The 24,933-nt window shown below is 48.5% G+C and overlaps 1 protein-coding gene across 2 annotated transcripts in view; it reads left to right on the top strand.

The window, feature by feature from the left end:
- pde4dip (phosphodiesterase 4D interacting protein) overlaps positions 1–24,933 on the top strand; it is an 888,328-nt gene that overhangs the window by 313,861 nt on the left and 549,534 nt on the right. For both annotated transcript variants that reach the window (XM_072511203.1, XM_072511204.1), the window contains one exon: positions 21,166–21,276. In XM_072511203.1, coding sequence (XP_072367304.1) covers positions 21,166–21,276 — 111 coding nt within the window. The remainder of the gene's footprint in view (positions 1–21,165; positions 21,277–24,933) is intronic.

The following is a 24,933-nucleotide window of genomic DNA, read 5'->3' as shown; positions in this document are numbered from 1 at the left end:
TTTGACTTACATGCTCAAATTTCACACACACACAAATGGATTACAGCATGGAGAGGATCAATTAAGTAATTTAGAATCATGTAAAATTAGAGGGGTATATAGGGCGCGTTCTCCCATGCCGTGCCGTACCGGAGAATCGATGTTTACGGCATTTTCCCATGCGGCTCCGGTCCGACGCCGTCCCGCCATTCTCCCAACCAGCGGGAACGGCTTCATCGTGGTCTGCGCCGCGCAGGTCGGAGAATCCGCCGAGAGGGCAATCGAGGCACTTCACACAGGCCCCCGCTATTCTCCGGATGGGATGGGCCGAGCGGCCGCTACGACACGACAGGTTCCCGCTGGCGCCGGCCACCCCTGGTCGCTGCCGGCGGGAGCTCTGCGGGAATGCTGGGGGGGGGGCCTGTGAGGGGGGGGGAGCTCCTTCACCGGGGCGGGGGGGGGGGGGGGGGGGGGAGGGGGGCCTCGGGCCTCCGGTGGGGTCTCCATTTTGGAGAATCGCGCCCATGGCTTTTGAAGATGGGTGACTTGGCTGACTTTAGTGGTCCTGCTGCTATCAACGTCGAGGCAGTTTAAAGATGCAGGCAGACGATTTATCTGTTCCAGAGGCAGCAGCACGGAGTTATTTTTAAAATTTCTGCCTGCTACGCCTGGCTAGTCAAAATCAGCAGACACAACTGAAAAACTGACATGTTGGTTGGAGAGAGACAGAACCCACTCAGGACCTTGTTCCTTCAGCATCCCAATTGCTTGTTCTGTTCTTCAAAGAATGTAGGTGCTTAAAACACACAAAGGGTCAGCTTGTTACATGACCTCTCTCTCCAACTGCCCAGTGATCCAAGTTAGGTCATGGCTAGTGTATTATAATTGTAACTTGATAGGATCATGGCTGGGAATTCCTCTCTCAGCCAGGGTTCCATTGTCCAAGTTATTATATTTAATGGCTTGACTCCATCCAGTTGAGTACCCAGGTGATTGTTTGGATGCATTGCTAATGAGATAGGAGATGATCCCATTCACCCTCTTTCAAGGCAATTGTTCTTGGTGCAGCTTTGCAGACAGGCTATTTCCATTTGACTGGATTTTGGAATAGAAAAGGTACATTGCTTCATATGTGCAGCCATCTTTGACTATGATCCTAAGTCACTAGAATGTGCTTTTAGTCTTTTAAAAAAATAATTAGGGTGTTCCAGCCAATAAAATGCTTTTGATTTGAAGCATGGTTTCACAACAAGTTGAGGAGGAACGACCTCTCGCAGAGGGTGGTGAATTTGTGGAACTCGCTGCCCCATAGTGCGGTGGAATATGAGTCATTAAATGTTTTCAAGAAAGAGATAGATATATTTTTGATTATAAAACGGTTAAGGGATATGGCTAACAGGTGGGAGGTGGATTCGAGACCAGGAAGCAATCAGCCAAGATTTGATTGAATGGTGGAGTGGGCTCCAAAGGCTGAATTGCCTACCTCTGCTCCTAATTCCGATGTTCCTATGTCTCCATTCTGAATGGTTGGTAGCAAATCCTCATTTTCATTAAGATCAATCTCATCATGATTCAGGAAAGCTACAGAGTGTTTTTGAAGCATTTTCTTTGCCCTCCCCAGAACGTTAGCCATTTGAGAGTTCAGAGAACAGGAGCAGCCGGGGGAGATGACTTTGCCCATCTGGACACACTGTCCAGTCTATTGAGATTGATTTTGCCAGAGTTTTGCCAGAATGCTTGTGGACCTGGCTTCAAGAATGAAGAATTCAGCAGAGGCAGTGCTCTTACATGTGCTGATACATGGTCCTTGCTTCACTGCCATATGGGAGAGTGGTGACAACAAATGCTCTGTTTGCTAGGACTTGCTGTTGTAGTTTGTTGAAGGCTGAGCTGGCACAGATGACCTGGTGTTTGATGTCCTTATCAATGGTGGCCTTTTGAGAAAGGTGGAATCTGCAGTATGGGAAATACTTAACTTATTTAAAAGTTTCTCCATCAACACATATGGGATGTGGAATATTTGGCTCACCAGGTGTGGGTTGATATACAGGTTTACGAGTTTTGTTTTGACAAAATTCAAGGACAGGCTGGTTTCTGAATGCAAAATTGTAGAGATTCCTCCTGAAGGCCTAAAGCCACGCTGTGCCTCTGGGAGGATTTATTCAGCAACAGGAAATCGGTGATTTAGGAGAATGCATGTCAGGACATTCGTAACCCATGCAGGTCGACTATTGCAACCCATGCCACCCACGCCACCCAAACTTTGTGACCCACCATTTTTGCTTACCTTTAATGTGACAGGTGAGCCTGCTTGGTCCTCATGATCTCACTTGTTTCGTCATTCAATGTTACATTTCTGTATGGGTTATTCATCAGAGGACCTGGAGCCCACATCTGCACTGCTTTGTCCTGTTGTGGACGCTCCTGAACAGCTCACACCACCACTGCTTTGTCCTGCTGTGGATTCTCCTGAGCCACTCTCTCCAGCAGGTTCAGTTGTGAAATCCTGGCTTGTTTGTGTCTCTGGACCTCTCTTTCCTATTACAAAACGATCCATTTTTAATTTTTCAGTCCTGTTGCTTGTTTACTGCTGACAAATGGAGGAATCGCAATCGCACCCAGAGCACGTTCGAGGCACGTGACCTGCTCTCTGCCCCGCTTCAGTCAGGAATACTGATTGGATTTTAAAAAAAAACTCCTCCTGGGTCATGGCGCTGACATCAGGAGATGGTGGTGCTTCTCACTGGTCTCCGGGCATTCGCACTGATGAGCGGGCACGCATGTGCAGTGTGGCCGCATTTTTAAAGCTAGTCGCAGCCGTGATTTTTAAACCGCTTGCAGCCGGCATTTTAAAAAGCCGGATGCTGTGGCTGTTGCGCATTAATTCCCATAATCGGGAATGCTGCAATGGATGGCTCTGCAACCCTCCCGACACCCGCCCACGACCCACCCTCGGGTCACGGCCCCGACTTTGAAAATGACTGGTCTGTAGTCCTTTGCCTATAGACCTTGGCGTCAAAAAAGCTTTGCATGTCATGAAGGCCAGCATATTGTTGGATTCGTTGGCCTTTCTTTTCCCATAACATGTGGTTTATCTTCCGGATTCATCTTTGGGCCTAAGCCTTGAGCTGTTGGAATGCTGCCGTCTTGAGTTGCACCCCCTTGTTGCTCCGCCAGCCAAAGAAAGTTGCTCAAGTTTGTTCCAGGAGGCCACAAACATCAGTTTTGTCAAACCAACCCTGGCGATGATGAACCTCGAACGCAATGGTCTGGGCACAGAAGTCAAGTGAAGAGGACTTTATTTGATCCCACTGTTCAAGAATTAAGTTGGATGGATGAACATTTTTCTGATTGATTGTGACCTTTCAGTGGAATTCTTCTCTTTAGTCAGGCTGTTTTAAGGCTGGGATATTGATCTTCTTGCTCTTGGAATTTTGGGCCTTTGGTATCACCGGTTAGTGCTCATCACCGATTGAACAAGTCGAAAATCTGTCTATCGGGCATCAGTCCCTTGCATGGATCAGGCGATATGGATATCACTTAGATCTTTAATCCAAACAATGGCATAACCAAGGAGGTGCTAATACTTTCATTTAGGAAAACTGCATGTGCTTTTGTATTTGTCCTTTTAGCAGAAGAGGCTGCTTTGTTACGCTGAGGCTATGCTAAACATGCTTTGTCAGCAGGGAGGATGCCATTTGCATTGGGTTCCCCCCACCCTGCCCCGCTGTTTTTTTCAATGTTCCTGCTCCGGAGTTTGGAGTCACAGCCATCCCTGACATTAAAGTCCCCAGAAGGAAGTTTTCCTTTCTTTTGGAATGGCAGTGAGGGCTGTATCAAAGTCAGAATAGAACTTTTCCTTAACATCCTCAACTGAGTCAAGAGGCAGGACATAAGTGCTGATGACAGTGGCATATTGGTTATGGCTGGGCTATCGATGAAATGTCATGAGTTTTCATTTAAGCAGTGTATACTGTATGTAAATATCAGATGAGAATAGGATTGAGGTTGGCTGTGGTATCCACCATAGTTAAATGGCCTGCCAGTATTTACTATCCCACCTCACTCACAATGAGTCACCATTTGACCAGCGTTCAGAAATATGCCCCTCCACTAACTTTTAGGAAGGAGAGGGAAGACAGTGATATGTGGGATTCTATCCATAGAGCAGCTGATGATGAATTTAACAAGCATTTTACAGAGCAGTGTGGCCAGGGCTGGTAATTTAGCGATTGTATGCAAACCCAAGTTCCAGCATTTCATGTCACTGTATACTAGTCCTCTAATAAACTATTCTGCGATAACTTGATAGTGTACAACCAAAACGTTGTTAAAGACATCCCCAATATCATCACATACATCAATTGAAACACATTTAGCACCAGATATTCAATCTACTGGTCATTTTGGTGCACACAGAAGCTGCACTCACTGGCGTCAGGAGCAAATAGTGCACAATGTTAAGATATCTCTGGAGATTTTAATAAAGTGTTTCACAGCTGTCCGCGCCCTGATGACTCATATTTAAACTCTCTGGGTGGGATTCTGTTTTGATCTGGTGAAAATAGAATTTTGGGCTCCAGCCTATGTTGATGTTACATCATTCACATAAAATGCATCATTACAGAGATAGAAGTTAGGAAGGCTGCATAAGCTTTTGTACGAAGTAGGTAATCAAAGATTAATCAAGATCAAAGTGCAATGATATTTCTTCATGCCATTCTCAGCTTGGTAGAAAATTGACCAGTTCCAACTGAGGTTTCCATTAATGAATAAATTAAATGTTGAAAACCAGTCTTCAAAATTAGACCTATTTATTCAATTATGAGGTCAACTCACTGCATAGTTGCTCATAAATTAAAGTGTCACCTTTGCTCAGTTTGTAACACTTCCCTCCGATTTTATCTTATTGAAGCCAAAATATACTTCCTCACATTGAACTTCAGTTGCAACATTTTTGCTCACTCACTAAATCTGTCCACTTCACTTTGCAACACCCTGCTCCCATTTGCAATATACACCATCACTCTTAACTTAGTGTCACCGTCAAAATTGGATAGACAACTCTCCATTCCTTCATCGCAGTCATTAAGGAATATGTTGACAAGTTGAGTATAAAGCCTTGGGAAGCACCATTTATCACATCCCACCAGTCAATTTGCCAACAGAGAATTTCACACAAACATAGTAACATGTTCCTTACTAATATTATGGAATGCGCTTTCCTGAGTTCCTTGCTCTTGTGAAAGAAGGTGATACCAGTATGGTAATAACTATTGCTAAAAATATTCATAAATGAACTGTGTTTTGCACAGGCTGCCTGGGGTATTTGTCATTTGGGTCATTGTGGATAAAGTGTTTGCCCTTTAAGAAACCTCAAATTTGAATCTATTCTCTGCTCAGCATATCACTGAAAGCAAACTAGTGAACAGTTTGTTCAAACCAAACACTTCTATCCGTAATGATTCCTGAAACCTGACATTGAACAAGGTGTATTGTCGGTTCAACTCCAAACCAGTTGCTGAAGTATGGAACTAACTATTTTTTCTTGATAATAGGTTTATTTCCAGAGTGCAGCATAACATGTTTGCTTCCTACTGATTTACCCCCCCCCCCCGCCCGTGTTCTAGCAGTCTCTCTTTATAATCTTTTGAGCATATCAAAGCTAAAATGGGGTCAGATTAATAAATTAAATCAAGGTGATAATCCATAAGAGTACATTGTAACAAAATATGAAAACCCTGAAAGAAACTTAAATTAAATCAAAATAAGAAAATTAAATAAGGGGTGCAAATGCCTATAGCCTATATGTGCATGATCCACAGACTCCACAATACTGCAGAAATGCAGGCATCTTAGGAGTCTGTGAACCAACGCAACCTCCGCTGCCAAAAGGTAAAAGAACACGCCTAGGTTTGTCTGGATGGTAAGAAGGGCAGCACGGTGGCATAGTGGTTAGCACTGCTGCCTCACAGCGCCAAGCACCCAGGTTCAATTCCGGCCTCGGCTGACCATGTGGAGTTTGTACGTTCTCCCTGTGTCTACATGGGTTTCCTCCAGGTGCTCCGGTTTCCTCCTCCAGTCTAAAGATATGCAGGTTAGGTGGATTGGCCACGCTAAATAGTCCTACTCACACTTTTCAGAAAGCATACTTGTTGGAAAGTGAAACAGCTTTCTGAACTTATGACCCTGTTTGACTCTTTTCCATGGGAATCTTGACTTCTATCATTCCACAAACTTGTCCTTTATTCCATCCAACAATACTTGAGGGCTGGATGCTTGGGCTGGAACATTTGGCACAAACCTGAAACTTTCATCCAATTGGAAATTAAGCAAAAAGGCAAAGTTAACTTTGTTTGAGAGAGACTGGAATGGCATGCAAAAGTCACCTCGAGATCGGATCCTTCTTTCCAAAGGCCAGGTGGTTGACGAAAAAGGATGGAGGCAGTAGATGAATGTCTATAATTGTGTGGACTGTACAGTAAATGGGCTGAATTAGCATCTGTATCTGCCCTCTGCTTGGAAATCAAGCTCTTCCACAAATTTAGTTCTGCTCATTCTCAGCTATTAGTCTACAGCTATGAGTGCACGGATCTGGTTTACGATGAGTGATCATTTAACGCTGATCTAAAAGGGAGTAAGTAAATTTGAGGCCGTCTGATTGAGAAACTGGGAACATGTCTTTCCCGCAGGCGGGATCTTTGTTCTTAAGGATATCACAGAGAAGTTCAGCAAAGTAGTCCCCAAATCCATCTTTGGACTCCTTGTTGTTGAGAAAACCACATTGTGAGCAGCAAGCAAAGTACACTGAAGTACAAATAAATCCCTTTCTCAGCCAGAAGGTATTTTAGGCCCCGAAAAGCAAAATGGCAAGAGGCAAGAGGTAAAAGGACAGAGGTTGTCTCATCCCCTATCATCAAAGGGGAAAGGAACAGATGTTGAAGGTGTTGTATCGGTGGACCAGGATGTGGTGATGGGAATGGTTACTTTAAAATACTGAGAGGAGTGAAGGGAAAGATATGTTTGATGGTGAAATTGCAGTAACGGTTGCAGAAATGGCAGAGTTATCTGTCAAATACAGTGACTTGTGGGGTTGAAGATGATAAGTAGCCATAGAGAAAAGAGGGAAAGGACGGAGAGGGAGAGATTGGTGGAGGAGATACTTTGGATGGATAGGAAGTATGCGGAGGCCCCGGGCCTCCTGAGGGAGCGGCGCAAGCTTCAGGTGGAGTTTGAATTGTTGACCACAGGGAAAGCGGTAGAACAGCTGTGGAAGGCTAAGGGGGTGGTGTATGAGTATGGGGAGAAGGCGAGCAGGATGCTGGCGCACCAGCTTAGGAAGAGAGAGGCGGCCAGGGAGATTGGGGGAGTAAAGAATAAGGAGGGTAACTTGGTCAGACCTGGAGGGGTGAATGAAGTTTTTAAGGAATTCTACAGCAAACTATATGAGTCGGAACCCCCGGCGGGTGCGGAAGGGATGAGGCAATTTCTGGACCAGTTGAGGTTCCCGAGGGTAGAGGAGGGCCTGGTGGAGGGGCTGGGGGCACCGATCGAGATAGAAGAAATTATTAAGGGGTTTGAGGGCATGCAGTCGTGCAAAGCTCCGGAGCCGGGTGGCTTTCCGGTGGAATTGTTTAAATAAATTTCAGAGGTGTTGAGCCCACTGCTGATGAGGACCTTCAATGGGGCGAGAGAGAAGGGAATCCTGCCCCCCCCTACAATGTCGCAGGCCTCGATCTCACTCGTTCTGAAACGGGAGAAGGACCCTGAACAGTGTGGGTCTTACAGGCCAATCTCGTTACTAAATGTGGATGCCAAACTATTGGCTAGGATCTTGGCCACAAGGATAGAGGATTGTGTCCCGGGGTTGATAGGGGAAGACCAGACTGGATTCGTTAAAGGCAGGCAACGTAATGCTAATGTGCAGAGGCTTTTAAATATTGTTATGATGCCCTCGGAAAGCGAGGAAGCAGAGGTTGTGGCAGCGATGGATGCAGAGAAAGCTTTTGACCGGGTGGAGTGGGAGTACCTGTGGGAGGTACTAGAAAGGTTTGGGTTTGGTGAGGGCTTTATCCGGTGGGTGCGATTGCTGTTCCAGGCGCCTGTGGCAAGCGTGCGTGTGAAACGGCTTAGGTCGGGGTATTTTAGATTGCACCGGGTAACGAGGCATGGGTGTCTCCTTTCCCCGTTATTATTTGTTCTGGCCATTGAGTCGCTGGCCATGGCGTTGAGAGCTTCAAGGAACTGGCAGGGGATGGTCCGGGGTGGGGGGGGGGGGGGGGGGGGTGTGGAGCATCGGGTCTTGCTCTACGCGTATGAACTCCTCCTATATATTTCGGACCCACTGGAGGGGATCGGGGAGGTCATGCGGATCTTGAGGGAATTTGGCAGTTTCTCAGTGTATAAATTGAATGTGGGGAAGAGCGAGTTGCTTGTGATCCAGGCTAAAGGGCAGGAGAAGAGACTGAGTGAGCTGCCCTTGAGGAGGGTAGAGAAGAGCTTTCGTTACCTGGGAATACAGGTGGCCCGGAAGTGGGATTTGTCGCATAAACTTAATCTGACCCGGCTGGTGGAATGAATGGAAGGGGACTTTAAAAGATGGGACATGCTCCTGCTGTCACTGGCGGGGAGGGTACAGACCGTGAAAATGACGGTCCTCCCCAGGTTTCTATTTGCCTTCCCATCTTCAGCCCTAAGGCCTTATTCAAGCGGGTGAAGAAGATCATCTCTGGATTTGTGTGGGTGAATAAGACCCCGCGAGTAAAGAGAGTGCTGTTGGAACGCAGTCGGGGGGGGGGGGGGGGGCGCGGTGGGCTAGCGCTGCAGAACTTTTGCAACTACTACTGGGCGGCCAACATAGCCATGATCAGGAAGTGGGTATTAGGGGAGGGGTCGGCATGGGAGCGGTTGGAGGCGGCGTCATGCAAAGGCACCAGTTTAGGAGCGCTGGTAACAGCACCTCTGCCGTTCTCGCCGACCCACTACTCCACAAGTCCGGTGGTGGTGGCGGCACTGAAGATCTGGGGGCAGTGGAGGAGACACAAGAGGGTGGAAGGCGCATCGGTCTGGACCCCGATATGTAATAACCACAGGTTCCTACCGGGCAGGATGGATGGTGGGTTCCAGAGCTGGCAGAGGGCAGGTATCAAAAGGATGGGTGACCTGTTTATAGATGGGAGCTTTCCCAGCCTGCAGGCACTGGAGGACAAATTTAAACTGCCGCCAGGGAACGGCTTTAGATATTTGCAAGTGCGGGCCTTCCTGAGGAAACAGGTGGTGGCCTTTCCGCTCCTGCTGCCACAGGGGATACAGGATAGAGTAGTATCCGGTACTTGGGTGGGGGAAGGGAAGGTGTCGGATATCTACCAGGAGCTGTCGGAGGTGGAGGAAACCCCGATAGAGGAACTTAAGGGCAAATGGGAGGAGGAGTTAGGAGGAGAGTTAGAGCCAGGTCTGTGGGCGGAAGCCCTAAGTAGGGTCAATTCCTCCTCATCATGTGCGAGGCTCAGTTTAATCCAGTTTAAGGTGGTCCACCGGGCACACATGATGGCGGCGAGGAGGTGCAAGTCTTACGGGGTAGAAGACAAATGTGCGAGATGTGCGGGAAGCCCAGCAAACCATGTCCATATGTTTTGGGCATGCTCGAAGCTTTGAGGGTTTTGGCGGGGGTTTGCCAAGGCAATGTCCAAGGTTCTAGGTACGTGGGTGGTGCCGAGTCCAGAGGTGGCGATCTTTGGGGTGTCAGAAGACCCGGGAGTTCAGGGAGTGAAAGAAGCCAACGTTCTTGCCTTTGCCTCCCTGGTAGCCCGAAGACGGATCCTTTTAATGTGGAGGGACTCAAAACCCCCAAGTGTAGAGACCTGGATCAGCGACATGACTGGGTTTCTCAGCCTCGAGAAAATAACGTTTGCCTTAAGAGGATCAATGTTAGGGTTCTCCTGGAGGTGGCAGCCGTTCGGCGACTTTCTTGGGGAAATTTAAAATGTTGGCAACAGCAGCTTTCCGGGGGGGGGGGGAGGGATAAGTGTTTTTTTGTTCTTTTAGGTGGTCTGTGAAGACAGAGCCGTTTGGGGAAATATCTATTGTTGCACCATGTTAATGTTTATTGTTCTTTTTCTGTTTTTGTTATAAAATTTTACAAATACTTCAATAATAATATTTTTTTAAAAAGATGATAAGTAGATCCCAGTAATAATTCTGGGAGGGAATTTTCTTGCCTAACTATGGATTCATCACATACCATGGAGATGCCTGAGGAAACAAATCCTTTTGTGTCAGATTTCTGCTCAAATCACGTTATTAGAAAACTACTTATGTCAATATTTTTTTTAGTAAAAAAAATCCCAAACTGCCATTGTGTTGAAGGAACAAATTTGAGAGTGTGAATCTCAGGGGTTCCCGGAGAGCGTGGTTTAGAGGGGGTCTTATTCAGAACTGCTCTGAGGGATCTCCTTGAGTGATCTGAGAGCAGGATCTCATTAAGAAAGTGGTCTGAGGGTCTCCATTCTTGAGTCAGTCTCAGGGATTTCATTGAGAAAGCAGATCTGAGGGTAGAATTTTAAGGATGGTGAGGGATTGGTGCAACTGCCGACTCTTGGAAACCCACTGCATTTCACGCTCACTTAAGCGTTGATTCACAGTGGGCAGGAATTTGTCTGCCCTTGGAAGGAGGTCCCGCCTGTGTAAGCTGTCGGCCAACCTAATTGGCCAACAGCTCTTCATCCCAGCCAGGCACAGTGCAGTAGTGATATTTCAGCACTCTGCCTGGGGCAAGTTCCTGGCACCTTTGAAAAGGTAAGTCCTGAAGTCCCGGGGTCGGGAGGGCAGGGGATGCTGGGGAGTGGTTTGGAGGGGGGCAATTGTGATGTCAGAGGTGTACTGGAGTTCCAGCATCTCCGGCGGAGGGCGCCCCAACTCTGAGAGGTCTTCAGAGTGAGGCGCGCCCCCCTTCCTGCCTGAGATGGGGAAAAGTTTAAATGTCAGTTTCCTAACCCACCGACTCCTGCTATGCTAAGAATTGAGGTTGGGTGGCCCTTAAATGGCCTCTTGAAGGCCTTAATAGGTGAATGGGTGTGCTTCTTGCCTGAGGCTCTGCCCTCCCAAATGTGAAATTGCACCTGGGTTTGGGTGGTGGTTCCCAGGGAGAATCCCTTTCATTCAATTTTATGCTCCCCTTACCTCAGAACCTGCCATAGGGGGGAGTGTAAAATTCTGCCCTAAGAGGACTGTTATGGGCCAGGGTTCAGAGAACCCCAAAGTGCATCATGGAGTTCACCTGACCCACAACTTTTAATAGGTTGTGGTATGGGGGGAGCACAGCCCACTCTACAGGTGTGGTACAGCAGAAATGGAAAAGTAAAGGAGCTGAAGGGAAAATGGGAGGAGGAGCTGGGGGAAGAGATTGAGGAGGGGCTGTGGGCAGATGCCCTAAGTAGGGTAAACTCTTCGTCCTCATGTGCCAGGCTCAGCCTGATACAATTCAAGGATCTACACAGGGCGCATATGACTGGAGCAAGGCTGAGTAGATTTTCTGGAGTGGAGGATAGGTGCGGGAGATGCGCGGGAAGCCCGGCGAACCACACCCACATGTTTTGGTCATGTCCGGTATTGCATGGGTTCTGGGTGGGTGTGGCAAAAGTGATTTCAAAGGTGGTGGGGGTCCGGGTCGAACCAGGCTGAGGGTTGGCTATATTTGGGGTTGCAGATGAGCCGGGAGTGCAGGAGGCGAGAGAGGCCGATGTTTTGGCCTTTGCGTCCCTAGTAGCCCGGCGAAGGATTCTACTTATGTGGAAAGGAGCTAAGCCCCCGGGTGTGGAGGCCTGGATCAATAACATGGCAGGGTTCATAAAATTGGAGCCGATAAAGTACACACTAAGAGGTTCGGCTCAAGGGTTCACCAGGCGGTGGCAACGGTTCCTCGACTATCTCGCAGAGCGATAAGGGAAAATAGGAAAGGTAGCAGCAGCAACCCAGAGGGGAGCGGGGGGGGGGGGGGCTCATTTGGGTCCTCAGGGGTTTTATGTGTGTGTTTATATATTAGTTATTTATATTAGATGTTACGAAGTTACTATTTTAGTTACTATTTCTGTTGTTTCTTATTTTGTTGTTGGCAGTTGCTGTTAGTTAGCATATTATTATTTTTTTTTAAATGATCAATGTATATATTATTACAAAGTTGTAAAATGGGAAATTTTTGTTTGATCGAAAAACTTTAATAAAATATATTTATAAAAAAAAGAGATGGAAAGTATTTTTTAAAGCAAAACAATGTTTATTCTATGAACTCAAGTTAACCTTTTTAAAACATACAGTGATCATCTTAGCAACCATCAATTCAAATACAGCCCCCAAAGAATACAACACTAAGTAACCCTTGAGCTTTCCTTTTAACATCCATACGACTTAAAAACACCTTTTAACGGAAAGACATCAGGCTTAACTTCGCTACAGAACAGTTACCACATTGAAATCAGCAAATGGACATTCATAAACTTGCAGAGGTTCACACGTACCCTGCTGTGTTTGCAGATTCTCCAAAACTAAAATGAAACCAAACCCACCCTGCAGCAAAAAGCCTAAAGTGAAAGTAAAAAGCTGACAGACAGCCCAGCTCCACACACTCTCTGACATCACATTTCTTAAAGGTACTCTCACTACAGATATTTATATACACACCCATTTATAAACACCCATTTCTTAAAGGTACTCTCACATTACAGGACCTCACTGAATGTTTGGGTCTGAAGGGTTCTCATTAAGTGAATGAATGTGGGAAGTATATTCTGTTTAAAAAGGTTCCTTAGTGTAGATCTGGATTATTGTAAATGCAAGCCCTAAAGGATTTTATGAATTTAGAGTGGCACAGTGGTTAGCACTGCTGCCTCACAGCACCAGGGGCCTCGGTTCAATTCTGGCTTTGGGTGACTGTGTGGAGATCGCACTTTCTCTCCGTGAATGCGTGGGTTTCCTCCAGTTTCCTCCCACAGTCCAAAGATGTGCAGGTTAGGTGGATTGGCCATGCTAAATTTCCCCTTAGTATCCAGTGATGTGCGGGTTAGGTGGGATTATGAGGTAGGAGGGATGGGGAAGGAGCCTGGTTAGGGTGTTCTTTCAGAGGGTCGATGCAGACCCTGTAGGAATTCTATGAAAGATGAGTGGAGGAATCACAGTGAGCAGTTTGGAGGGGTTCACATTGTGAGAGCATGTTTGAGGAGATCACATTCAGGAATCAAACCAAAGAAAGGGCCCATACTGAATTGTGTTGGTTAATTTAATACAGTAAAGGCAAGTTCCACGTTTTCTCACCTCGTGTCACAATCTTTTCCAATTTAACATCATTCAGACAAGAGGTAAGCTTGGATTTGAAAAAGGCAATTATTTAAACAGACATGTTTTTACAAGTGGAGAAGCGCTGATCAATTTGTGAATTTTTGCCTCTTCAGCCTTTGCCTCTCAGGGTGGGGGGGGGTGCTAGAGGAAAATAGGGGGGCCAAAAATTCAGCTGAGCACTGGGCACCACTAACTGTAAATTCGTCACAGCATGGAGGGCCTTTCCATGAAAAGCTCAAGTTGTGAGGCTCTAGCTGCCGAGGACTTGGTGTATATATTGAATTTCGTCTGGGTAGGGTGTCATGTGAGAGTACCTTTAAGAAATGGGTGTTTATCAAATAGCTGTAGTGGATGTACCTTTCAGAAATGGGTGTTTATCAAATAGCTGCAGTGATGTCAGAGTGTGGGTGGAGCTGGGCTGTCTGTCTGCTTTACCTTCGTTTTTGAGCTGGCAGCTACAGTTTGTGTTTAGTTTAGTTTTCAGAGTTGGAGCTACATCCAGCCAGACAAGGTGTCATTTTGATCTCTCTGCATGTAAAGGATATCTTCAGATCACTTGCTAATTTAAAAGTGATAACTGCTCTCAGTAGAGAATTTAAACTTGCTGTCTTAGTTAAAGAGGGTATTTGTCTTATGGATGTTGCTAGGAAAGATTAATGGTTACCTATAGAGTACTGTATTCTTTGGGGGAAGTATTTGAGTTGATAGTTGCTAAGATGTTTACTGTGTGTTTATAAAATGTTAACTGGATTCATAGGATAAACATTGTTTTGTTTTAAAAGTGCTTTAGATCTCTGTTGCATCACACCTGTAGAGTGGGCCCTTGTGCTCCCCATAACCAAAATCTATTAAACGTTGTGGGTCAGGTGAACTCAATGGTACACTTTGGTGTTCTCTAAACCCTGGCCCATAAAAAATGGTACAACTCAGACGGGGGTCCACCGCACATTTGAGCCATTTCTAAACCAAGTGTGCCTTTGGGGTCGAGCACGACTGTTTTAAAGTGCAGTCTTGCTATATAAAAAGTTTTCAGTTCACCCATGCCTTACACAGGACAATTTAACATCTACTGTGATGGGATTCGAGCCTGGAATCCCAGAGCATTGCTTTAGGTTTGTGGATGACCCTATTTTGATGCAAGTCAAATAACCAAGTAAACTAAATCAAATAAACTGAGGCACAAATTAAAGGAACAACCCCTTAAAGGGATACTGCCTGAAACAAAAACCAAATAAAAACTGAAAACATCAAACCAAAACCTGATTAAGAGATTCAATAAGGCACTCCTGCCCCCATGGTACCCACTGGGTACGGAAGGCCTGAATGGTGCCAATCGACTCTACCTGCTCTCTTCCCCGGGACATCAGGCCGCGAATGCAGCCACAATAGAGGGGCAGACAATCTGGTTGGTCGACCCCTCGGTTGCCCGCTGCCTCGACGTGTTTGGCCAGGCCCATGAGTATGTTCACAAGGACGTCCTCCTCCTTCCCCACCGCCCTCCACACCAAATGTCTGTAGATCAGGAGCGAGGGCTGAAGTGCAAGCAAAACTGTAAAAACTTTTTTATAAGTTTAAAAAATGGTGCAGCCTAATAAAACCTATCAATGCATAGTCCACGGACACCATAAGACCGCAAAAAGCACAGGCTTCTTGGGAGTCCATGAAACGATGCAACCTCCTGTTGTATGGGGCTGCTGGGTGCAACTCTTGAATTCAAATTTCACTGTCTGCCATGAATGGATTCTAACCCAGGTTCCCAGAGCATTACACAGGGTCTCTAGATTACTAGTCCAGTGACAATACCCTATTTTGGGTTAAAACAATTAACCAATTAAAATAAATTCAACAAACTGAGGGACAAATTAAAGGGGCAACCCCTTCCAGGATACTGCCTTAAACAAAGAAGTGTGACTAAGAGGGGCAAGTAGGCACCCCAGTCCCCGCGGTAGCCATTGAGCATGGAAGGCCTCGATATTGCTGGTGGACACCACATGCTCCCTTTCCAAGGTGGACCGCCTTGCTGAGGGGTTTGCACCTAGGCTGGGGAATGGGTGCTCCAGCGCCCGTAGATCCACCATGCCACTCCCTGAATCATCTGTACCCCATAAAGGGGGCAGCTCCGGCTACTGCCTATCTTTCCCACCAACCACCCATGACCCCCACCTATTGTGACGGTGTTCGGGTGCACAGCTGAAGGCCTTTACAAATGAGGAATTGGCAATTGTAATAATTTGAGCACTTCACAGCCCAAGAGCATTGCTGTGGGTAAACATGCCATGTTGCAGGTGAGATTTACTGCCTCACATCCCAACCAGACGATGAGGTCTGGACACTCTGCCTGAACACCGGAGGCTTCATCACCACAGAGGCAGAAGGCAACATCCAAACACCCAAGAGCTGTGGCTCAGCACTGAGGACATACTTACAACCAGAGGGTGGGTGTGTGCACTGGGGAGGGAACCAGAACCCGGTCCAGGTAACGTTACCGGGGGTGTCTGGGGTACAGGCTTCGGTGCCCGAGGGCTCCCGCTGTGGCCAGGGGTGTGTGTACAGGGGTTGTTGGACAGAACTCTGAGGGATGGCAGGAGAGACCGGGCTGGATGCCATCGCTGATTGACTGTCCCTCACCATTGTCAAATCCTTACAGATATTACACCGGATGGATCATATGTTGCCGTGGAGGCTGCCCTCACTATGCTGGTGGCAGGCCAGGTGGCCAAATGCCGGAGAAGGCAGCAGCATCGACGGAGGCTCGAGGGGGCGGCCCATGTACAGGGCCCCACCCCACCACACATCCTGAGGACCCCGCCACCCGTAAGGCCAGGGAATGATACAGAAGAAGAGGCTAATGACGGCCCAGGGTATACAGGCATCGCTGGTCATTCAAACAGATGATGGACAACATGTGCCGCAGGAGGCTCCATCTCAACAAGGGGACAGTGCGGCACCTGCGCTATGTCCTTGTGTACTTGACACCATGTGGAGGAAATGGATACTCGCTCCCAGTGACCATCAAGGTCACTGTAGCCCTGAACCTTTCACCTCAGGATCATTCCAGGGCTCAAGGGGGGACATGTGTGTCTTATCCCAACCAACAATCCACAAGTGTATCTGTGAAGTCATGGATGCCCTGTTTGCCCGGGCAGCTAACTACATAAACGTTGACCTGGACCAAGCCCAATAGAATGCCTGGGCATCAGGATTTTCTGCCATCACTGGGATGCCCCATGTCCAGGGGATAATAGATAGCATGCATGTTGCCTTGGGCACACAGGGGTATCAGGGAGCAACCTACATCAACAGGAAGTGGTTCCACTCACTGAATGTCCAACTTATATGCGACCACCGCATGAAGATTGTGCACATGTGTGCACACTTCCTAGGGAGTGTGCATGACAACTACATCTTGGGACACTCCGAGATCCCCAGCATCTTCAGCGACACCCCAGGATGGCCGGATGTCTCTTGGAGGGTAACGGGTACCCGCTTAGGACCCGGCTAATGATGCGGTGACCGATGCGGAGACCCAATATAACGAGGCCCATGAGGCCACCCCGCCTGTCATTGAGTGGTGCATCGAACTGCTCAAAATGCAGCTCTGATGCCTTGACCACTCTGGTGGTGCACTGCAGTACATCCCCTGGCATTGTTATGGTCTGCTGTGCTTTCCAAAACCTGGCCCAGCACCGGCGAGATGTTCTGGAGGTGGAGTAGGACGGCCACTTCTGAGGAAGAGGACGAGCAGACGCCTGATCAGGAGGGGCTGGAGGACGAGCCCGGGGAGGACCGGCTAGAGGATGAAGGACAGGTGGTAGAAGCGAGGGTCTGGCAAGCCCGGAGGGCCAGGAAGGCCCTCACATTTAATGTCATCCCACCCCCTCCCCCCTTCTCACCCACCATCAGCCACACCCATTTCCCCCATCCCAAACCCGGCCCGTCTCACCCCGCTTCTTTCGCCATCCCCAATCTCCTGTTCTACTCTCCCAGGGTCTGTGCTACATCACTGCAGGGTTCTGGGCCTGTATCGGCACTGTCTGTGGACCCATGTCGAGTGCAGAAGGGTGATGATAACCCGCTGTGAGCTGAGCATTGGTGCTCCTCACTATGCCGTAGTCTGACTCCTATCAGTCTGCCTAGTGCACGCTCGTGGCCATCACCTGCACATGGTCTGCCTGGGGTGGGGGTGGGGTGGGCAGATCCAGGACCACCAAGCCCGGGGAGCTGGGTTGGCGGGTTGGAGGTCGCCCCGCTTTACGGAATAACGTGCCAGAGACTTCACATGTTTCGGGTACAATGTATTTTGTTGTTGTACAATAGTGACCTCAACTGCCCCTATCCCCCAATGGTGCCCTCCCCTTTCCACCCTTCCCAATCCCTATCCCACCCCAGTGCCGCCTCAGTGATCCTCTGTCTGCTTAGCCCTTTGTGCTCTGCCACTATGTCCAGGTGTTTCCCCAGGATGCACATCAGTGGTATTTGTTGCTTACTGTGTCCCATGGCCTTTGATGCGCCTGGTGGGCATCCCATGGGGCTAGAGGTCGGCGTCCCATGGGGCTAGAGGTCTCCGGCCCACTCGCTGGCGGAACATGCACCATGTTCCGGGTGCTGACTCTGAGACGCGCAGTTGTGGGTGGGGTGGGAACGGCGCTCCGGAATTGTGGTGGCTGCTGTTCCCACCCCATAGGGAGGCTCCGGTTCGGCATCCAGCGCCCCCTCTTCCCGGTCGGTGCCTATAGTGCCCTGAACTCCAGCTGCCCCTGTCATCTGTCTCTACCAGCCCTGTGGCTCCCCAATATCTGCACCATGGTGCCGATACCCTCAGTGATGCCCCTGTGTGAGCGGGCACCTTGGCAATTCCCACCTGAGACCAGGACATGGTCCTCAGTGACTCGGGCATGCTCTAGAGCGCCTTAGTGATGCCCACTGAGACTGGGACATGCTCCACAGAACCCTGGCAAGGTCCACCTGAGACTGAGAAACTTCCCCCAACGACCGGGACGTGCTCTGCAGCACCTCGGAAGAGTCCACCCATGTCCGATCCAGCCACTGGGACATGCAGCCTAGGCGCACAGCTGTTAGCCGTCACTGACTGGACAACGCTTTGGACACCACCACTGATGGTGCTCCAGGCTCTCCACTGTGGTCGCCACCATAGCAGTGTTGGCCTCGGTGTCACGCATTGCCGCCGCTACCTCCTGCACCTTCAGCCTTTGGGACTCCTCCAAACAGCTGTGGACATGCTGGAGTGTCGCTGACATTCCCCTCTGAGTCTCTGGGCTGCACCCTAACGACTGCATCAGCTCTGGGTAAACCTGATCCAGAGGCTCAACATCTGACTGGGAACCAGCTGAGTCCTGGGAAACAGCGGACCTCCAACCACTGTATCGCCTGGATGTTCCTGCCTCTACCTGATGTGCATCAGTAGCTGGGTGGTGCTCACCGGAATGTGCCCCAGAAGCCTGATCACTACATTCGGCCACTGAGGTGTGTGTCTTTTTTTAAAAAAAATTTAGAGTACCCAATTCATTTTCTCCAATTGATCAGCAGTCTTAGCGTGGCCAATCCATCTACCCTGCATACCTTTAGGTTGTGGGGGTGAAACCCATGCAAACACGGGGAGAATGTGCAAACTCCACATGGACGGTGACCCAGAGCCGGGATCGAACCTGGGACCTCGGCGCCGTGAGGCAGCAGTGCTACTCACTGTGCCACCGTGCTGCCCCTATGAGGCAGCAGTGCTAACCACCGTGCTGCCCTAAGAGCTGTGTGCCTCTGCGCTGGTGGAGGGTGGGGATGATAGCTGGCTGTGACTATTAGTAATAATAATGTTTATTAGTGTCACAAGTAGGCTTACATTAACACTGCAATGAAGTTACTGTGAAAAGCCCCTAGTCGCCACATTCCAGCGCCTGTTCGTGCACACCGAGGGAGAATTCAAAATGTCCAATTCACCTAACAGCACATCTTTCGGGACTTTTGGGAGGAAACTGGAAACCCACGCAGACACGGGGAGAATGTGCAGACTCCGCACAGGCAGTGACCAAGTCGGGAATTGAACCCAGGTCCCTGGCGCTGTGAAGCAACAGTGCTAACCACTGTACTACCGTGCCACCCATCCTCAGAGCTCTCCTCCAAGGTGCTCTCTTGGGAATCATTGAGGGAGGGGGAGGCACCCAGTCAGGCACCCAGGATGAGGGGGGGGGCACAACCAGGTACCCAGGATGGGCCGGTGCCATTGGATGGAGATCCTGTGGGAGAATGGACATGTGGTCATTGGGGGACAGGATCAACATGCTGGCATGTACAACTCGCATGTGACTGGTCCTCTGGGTGGGGGCATGAGTGGAGTGGGATGAGGCATGGTGCTGACAGGGGCGGTGCCAGGTGCATGGTTGTCGGGTTGAGCAGGAGTGACAGGCTGGACCGGTGCCGGGGCCGATGCCAACTCACACGTGTGGCCCAGTGGAGGTCATGTAGCTTTTTGCAGCACTGTGTGGTCCACCAGGTCACACTCCCTGCACTGACGGCCGCTGCCACTTCCTCCCAGGTGGCACTGGCTGCCCTGTGGCTGACCTGCCGTGCCCCTTGGGGAACAGGATATCCCGTTACGACTCCACCACGTCCAGCAGTCGGGCCAGGCTGCATGCTGCATGGGATTACCTTTGCGGGATTGGTGTAGGTGTTTCTCCCCCTCATTAGTGGGAGGCTGGCGGTCCCGGCATATCAGTCGGTGGGACAGTCATTTGCCCCATTCAGTGGGCCAATTAATGTTTAATACCAGTGATAGCCTCGTCGGGTGAGTTCCTACTCACTACCACACTTAGAAACCTTTCCATTAGATCTCGCCCAGTGTCTGTTGATAACATCAGGAGAAGCAATTAGAATGAGTTATTAATTCTTAGTGTCAATCAATCAGGTGCCATAAGCAGCTGGACCTTGCACTCTCCCCACTGCCAATGTTTGCACCCTGGTCTTTATGTGCACTAAAAATAATTAAATCACTGAAGAACTTTGGGTTAATAACTTTGTTTGTCGATGTTAATTTAACTCCTTCATATGTTTGGTTCATAGTATCTCATTGCCAGTTAATATTATTAGCACTTTATTTTTAAACAAATGTATTAAAACCTATAAAATCTATATCTACAGAATTTTTCCCTTTTCTTCTGAAAGATCCTCAACCTGAAATATTAACTCTTTTCCCCCTCTTAAGATGCTGACATGTTTTGTGTTTCCTGCATTTTTTTGTTTTATCTCATATTTTCAACATCCGTGCTATTTTTGTTTTTGTATTCAGTATAAAATAATTGTTTAACTTAAAGGACTCAGATGACACAACCCCGTATTTAAAATTAAGAATCTGCATTGAATGTTGTTGGACGTGGTTATAACATTTATTTGTCACAATGTGTTTTCCTAAAACTCTTAAGCAGTTCAAAAACACATGCTTGTTTGAAATATTTCTGGGTAGGGAGAAGGAGACTAGAAGGCACCTGCCAATGTGAAACTAATAAGATGTTGTGAAGTTAGTCAAGGCCTCTGACTGGTAATGGTATCAATTTACATCAGTTGTGCCACTTGTCATGCAGTGTGCTGTCTGTTCAGGATTCCTGTCATTCCACTTTGAGATTTAAAAAAACTTTTGGCCTTCCCTACATCCTAACGTGAGCTGCGATGGTACATTGACTGTGTGCTGACAGTCCTCACAGCTTTCCCGATGTTTCATTGATTTTACTTCTGTTTTGAGATGTTACTACACTGAGTTGGAGAGGGGGGGTGGCAGTTGTCCGTCCCCCCCCCATAGCCCCTCCACCCTTGTCATCTGCCATGTCTAATGGTTACCGTACTCTTTCCCAGCATCTAAATGACTTGAAAAAAGAAAACTTCAGTCTCAAGCTCAGGATCTATTTCCTGGAGGAGCGAATACAACAGAAATATGAAGACAGCAGCGAGGACATCTATAAGAGGGTAGGAGATGTTTATCGCTTTTTTTGTGTGAACAAAGCATTGAAAGGGTATTTTACTCAAGATCTCAAATTGCAATATTTCTAGGGTGATTTGTAGGAAAATTAACAAGCATCGTCAGGGGGATACAAGACAGAGGTTCAAACTTTCCAACCTAAAGATGGCTATCAAGAATATGTCATGTCAGTGTTATGCGACAGGAAAGAAGGTTATCCCAGCCTGCTAATTTACAACATATCAACCAGACAGAGAGTGAAACTGGCAAAGAGATGGGTGACACTCATTGATTCGAGGTGGCCCAGAAAGATTTGAAAGAGAAAAAAGGAAGAAAATAATGAATAAGAAAAAAGGGGGTTGTATAGTCTAAATGGTGCTCCGTTTTCTTCCACATGTCCTGAAAGATATGCTTGTTAGGTGAATTGGACATTCTGAAATCTCCTTCAGTGAACCCGAACAGGCGCCAGAGTGTGCCGACGAGGGGATTTTCACTTCATTGTAGTGTTAATGTAAGCCTACCTGTGGCAATAATAAAGATTATTATCATTATATTTGCATTAATAGGCGATGTTTATGCTGCGCAGTCATTACTTGCATCCAAATCATGTGCCTCAAACTGAAATTATCCCCAACAAACTTTAATTTCAGTTTTTGTTTTTGAGATAATGGCAATAAAGTATCTGAACAATTTTGTAGGAACTGGAGTATAGTGTTGAATTTATATCACAGACAGCGAGCCTGTGAAAAGATAGCCCATGTTATCTGGATATCCATACCTGGTAGGATTTACTATCCAGGTGGATGCCTGAAAGTGGTAGGATTTTCTATTCAACTGGAGTTGGGCTGACAACTTGCGAGAATATCTTGTGTTTAAAATTGGAAAGATATACATTTTATCTGCATCTGCTGGCAACTTGAACAGGAGGTGTAAGTAAACAATCAAAAGCACAAGAATCACATACAACATCGCTGAGGAACCATTTAAGTAACATGTTATAGCGTCTATTTTATATGGTTCACTAGCATCTACTTTGCTGTATTTTGTTTGGAAACCGGATTACAAGAGAAATTGGCAATGCTCAGTTTTATAATGATAGTATGTGCAGGAAAATAAATAGAATGATATTGATTCTCTGTTTTGAGCACAAATGTGCTCCAGTTCAAGAGCTTTGTAGGAAAAGATTATGTCGATCGACATTTGCCTTTACATTGGTAAAAGTCCCAAGGCAGTTTACATAAGGGCAATCAGATTAAAAAAGCAGAACAAAGCAACATTAGCACGGGTGAATAAAAACTTTGTTAAAGACGTCAGTTTTGAAGTAGGTATTAAAGAATGTTCAAGAGTTAAAGAATATTAAAGAGTTCAAAGAAGGAATTCCAGGCGTTCGGGCCTGTAAAGTTGAAGGCACAGTAGAGTGAAGGTAAGAGAGATGAGCAACCGGTCAGATTTGTCTTATCTCAATTCCTTATATTGTGGAAAATATGTGCTCCATCTATGTTAAAGTGAGAGGCTTGTTATAAATATGGCGCTTTAGATGGTAATAGCATATAGATCACAAAATATCAGTAAGATGATGCCGACAGCGAGTTGGATGGTTTCTCGGCAGTCATAGGTAAAATATCTGGGAGAATATTACAGTGAAGGGCAAGTTACACAATTAGTGTATTTTATTACATCTAAGGGCGCAATCTTCCGGCCTCGTTACACTGTCGCTCAAGTGAAATGAGGCCAGTGAATAGCAAGAGAGGCCAAAAACAGGAATCACGCCAGGCGTCAAACAATTTGACCCCACTCCACACCCTGAGGACCAGCAGGGGCTGGAGGATGAGGCCAGGGAGCAACCTGAGGCCCAGATGAAGCCTGCAGGACAGATGGCAGCGGTGAGGGTCTGGCAAGCCCGAAGGGCCTGGGAGACCCTCGTACTCGCTCGCTTCACCTAGGACGTGGCAGGGGTCCGTCGTCGCAACCTTACCCACCCATCACCCTCATTTCCCACCCTCCCAGGATATGTGCCACATCACACCAGGGTGCTGGGATTGTGTCGGCACTGTCAGCGGATCACTGTCGAGGGCAAGGGGGTGATGATAACCCGCAGAGGGCTGGGCCCTGGTGCTACTCAATCTATGCCATAGTCTGACCCCTGCCTGTCTGCTGAGTGTTCACTCACCTGCACGTGGTGATGCATTGCGAAAGAAAGTGGTGATTCATTGCTTCCTACTGGTTGTGCACATGGGCGTTTATTGTTCAGTACTGGTCCCCACTCTCCAAGTGGTACCCCTCCTCCCCTGGTGTCCTCAGTGATCTTCGCTGTGCTCTACCACTATGTCTAGGGGTCTCACCAGGATGCATATCTGAGGTGGAGGCAGACAGCTGCTTACATCGTCCCGTGGCCTTTGATGCCCCTGGCGGGCGTCCTAGGGAGGCTCTGAGGCCAGAGGGCCCCAGCTCACCTGTCGATGGCACATGCATAGCCGTGCTGCCCTGTCCCGTGTGCTGACCCCGAGTTGCAACCTCATCAGAGGGGTGGAACTCGGGAGAGCTGGTGGCCACCGTTGCCGCCCCACGGGACGGGTCCGGGTTGGCACTCAGCGCCCCTTCCTCCCGGTCGGTGTCCATAGGGCCCATCTTGGGATGGGGGGCAGCTGGTTCGAGCCCGGCTGCCCCTGTATCATCTGGCTCTTCCAGCCCTGGCAGTTCCCCATGGCCTGCACCATTGTGTCGACGCCCTCGGCAATGCTCCTCAGTGATTGGCACATGCTCTGTAGCACCTCGGCAATGCCCACCTGCAATCGAGGCAAGTTCCGCAGCCATTCTAATCTGAGAGCAGGACATATCCTGCAGAACATCATCAATATCAGCCTGGTACCATGTAAGATCCCCAGCGAGGCAGACATTCTGCTGAGACCCTCTGCCATGGACGTCACCGATTGCGCGACACCTTGGACACCTTCACTACTGGTGACGACATTGTGCACCAGGCTCTCCACTGCGGCCGCCACCCTAGCAGTGTTGCCACTCATTGCCAACGCCATCTCCTGTGCCTGTAGCCTCTGGGACACCTCCAAGCATCTCCTGGAGTGATGCTGACATCTCCCTCAGAATGTCCCGGCCGCTCCCTATCGTCTCCATCAGCTCCGGCTAACCCTGTTGCAGAGGCTCAGCATCAAACTGGGACCCAGCTTAGTCCTGGGATCCAGCAGCCCTCCGACTGCTGTCCCGCCTGGGGGTTCCTGGCTCCAGCAGATGTGCATCATCATTGGTGTGGTGCTCACCAGATTGTGCCTCAGAAGCCTGTCCACTAACATGTCCCACCAAGGTGTTTGTATCTGCGCTGGTGGAGAGGGATGATGACAGCTGTGCCATGACTATAACGATTGCATCCTCGGAGCTCTCCTCCGAGATGTTCTCCTCGGAGTCAGGAAAGGGGGCCACCCGGGATGGGCCAGTGCCGTCGGCTGGAGGACCTGCAGGAGAATGGACATGGGGTGAGTGGTAGGGATGGGTCAGTCAGTAAGCAGTAAGGCAATCAGTATTCGCGTTCGACAGGTCCTCCGGGTGGAGCTCGGTGGTTCCTCACCTCTGCAGCGTCTGCCAGCCTCTGCATGGGTGACCACCCTGTCATCGGCCACATTTGGAACCTCCAGGGCCTACTCCTCGAAGGA

Source organism: Scyliorhinus torazame, chromosome 7 (assembly GCF_047496885.1).
Source record: "Scyliorhinus torazame isolate Kashiwa2021f chromosome 7, sScyTor2.1, whole genome shotgun sequence".
Classification (NCBI taxonomy): domain Eukaryota; kingdom Metazoa; phylum Chordata; class Chondrichthyes; order Carcharhiniformes; family Scyliorhinidae; genus Scyliorhinus; species Scyliorhinus torazame.
Note: the sequence above shows the minus strand (reverse complement) of the source record. Positions and strands in the feature narration are given on the sequence as shown.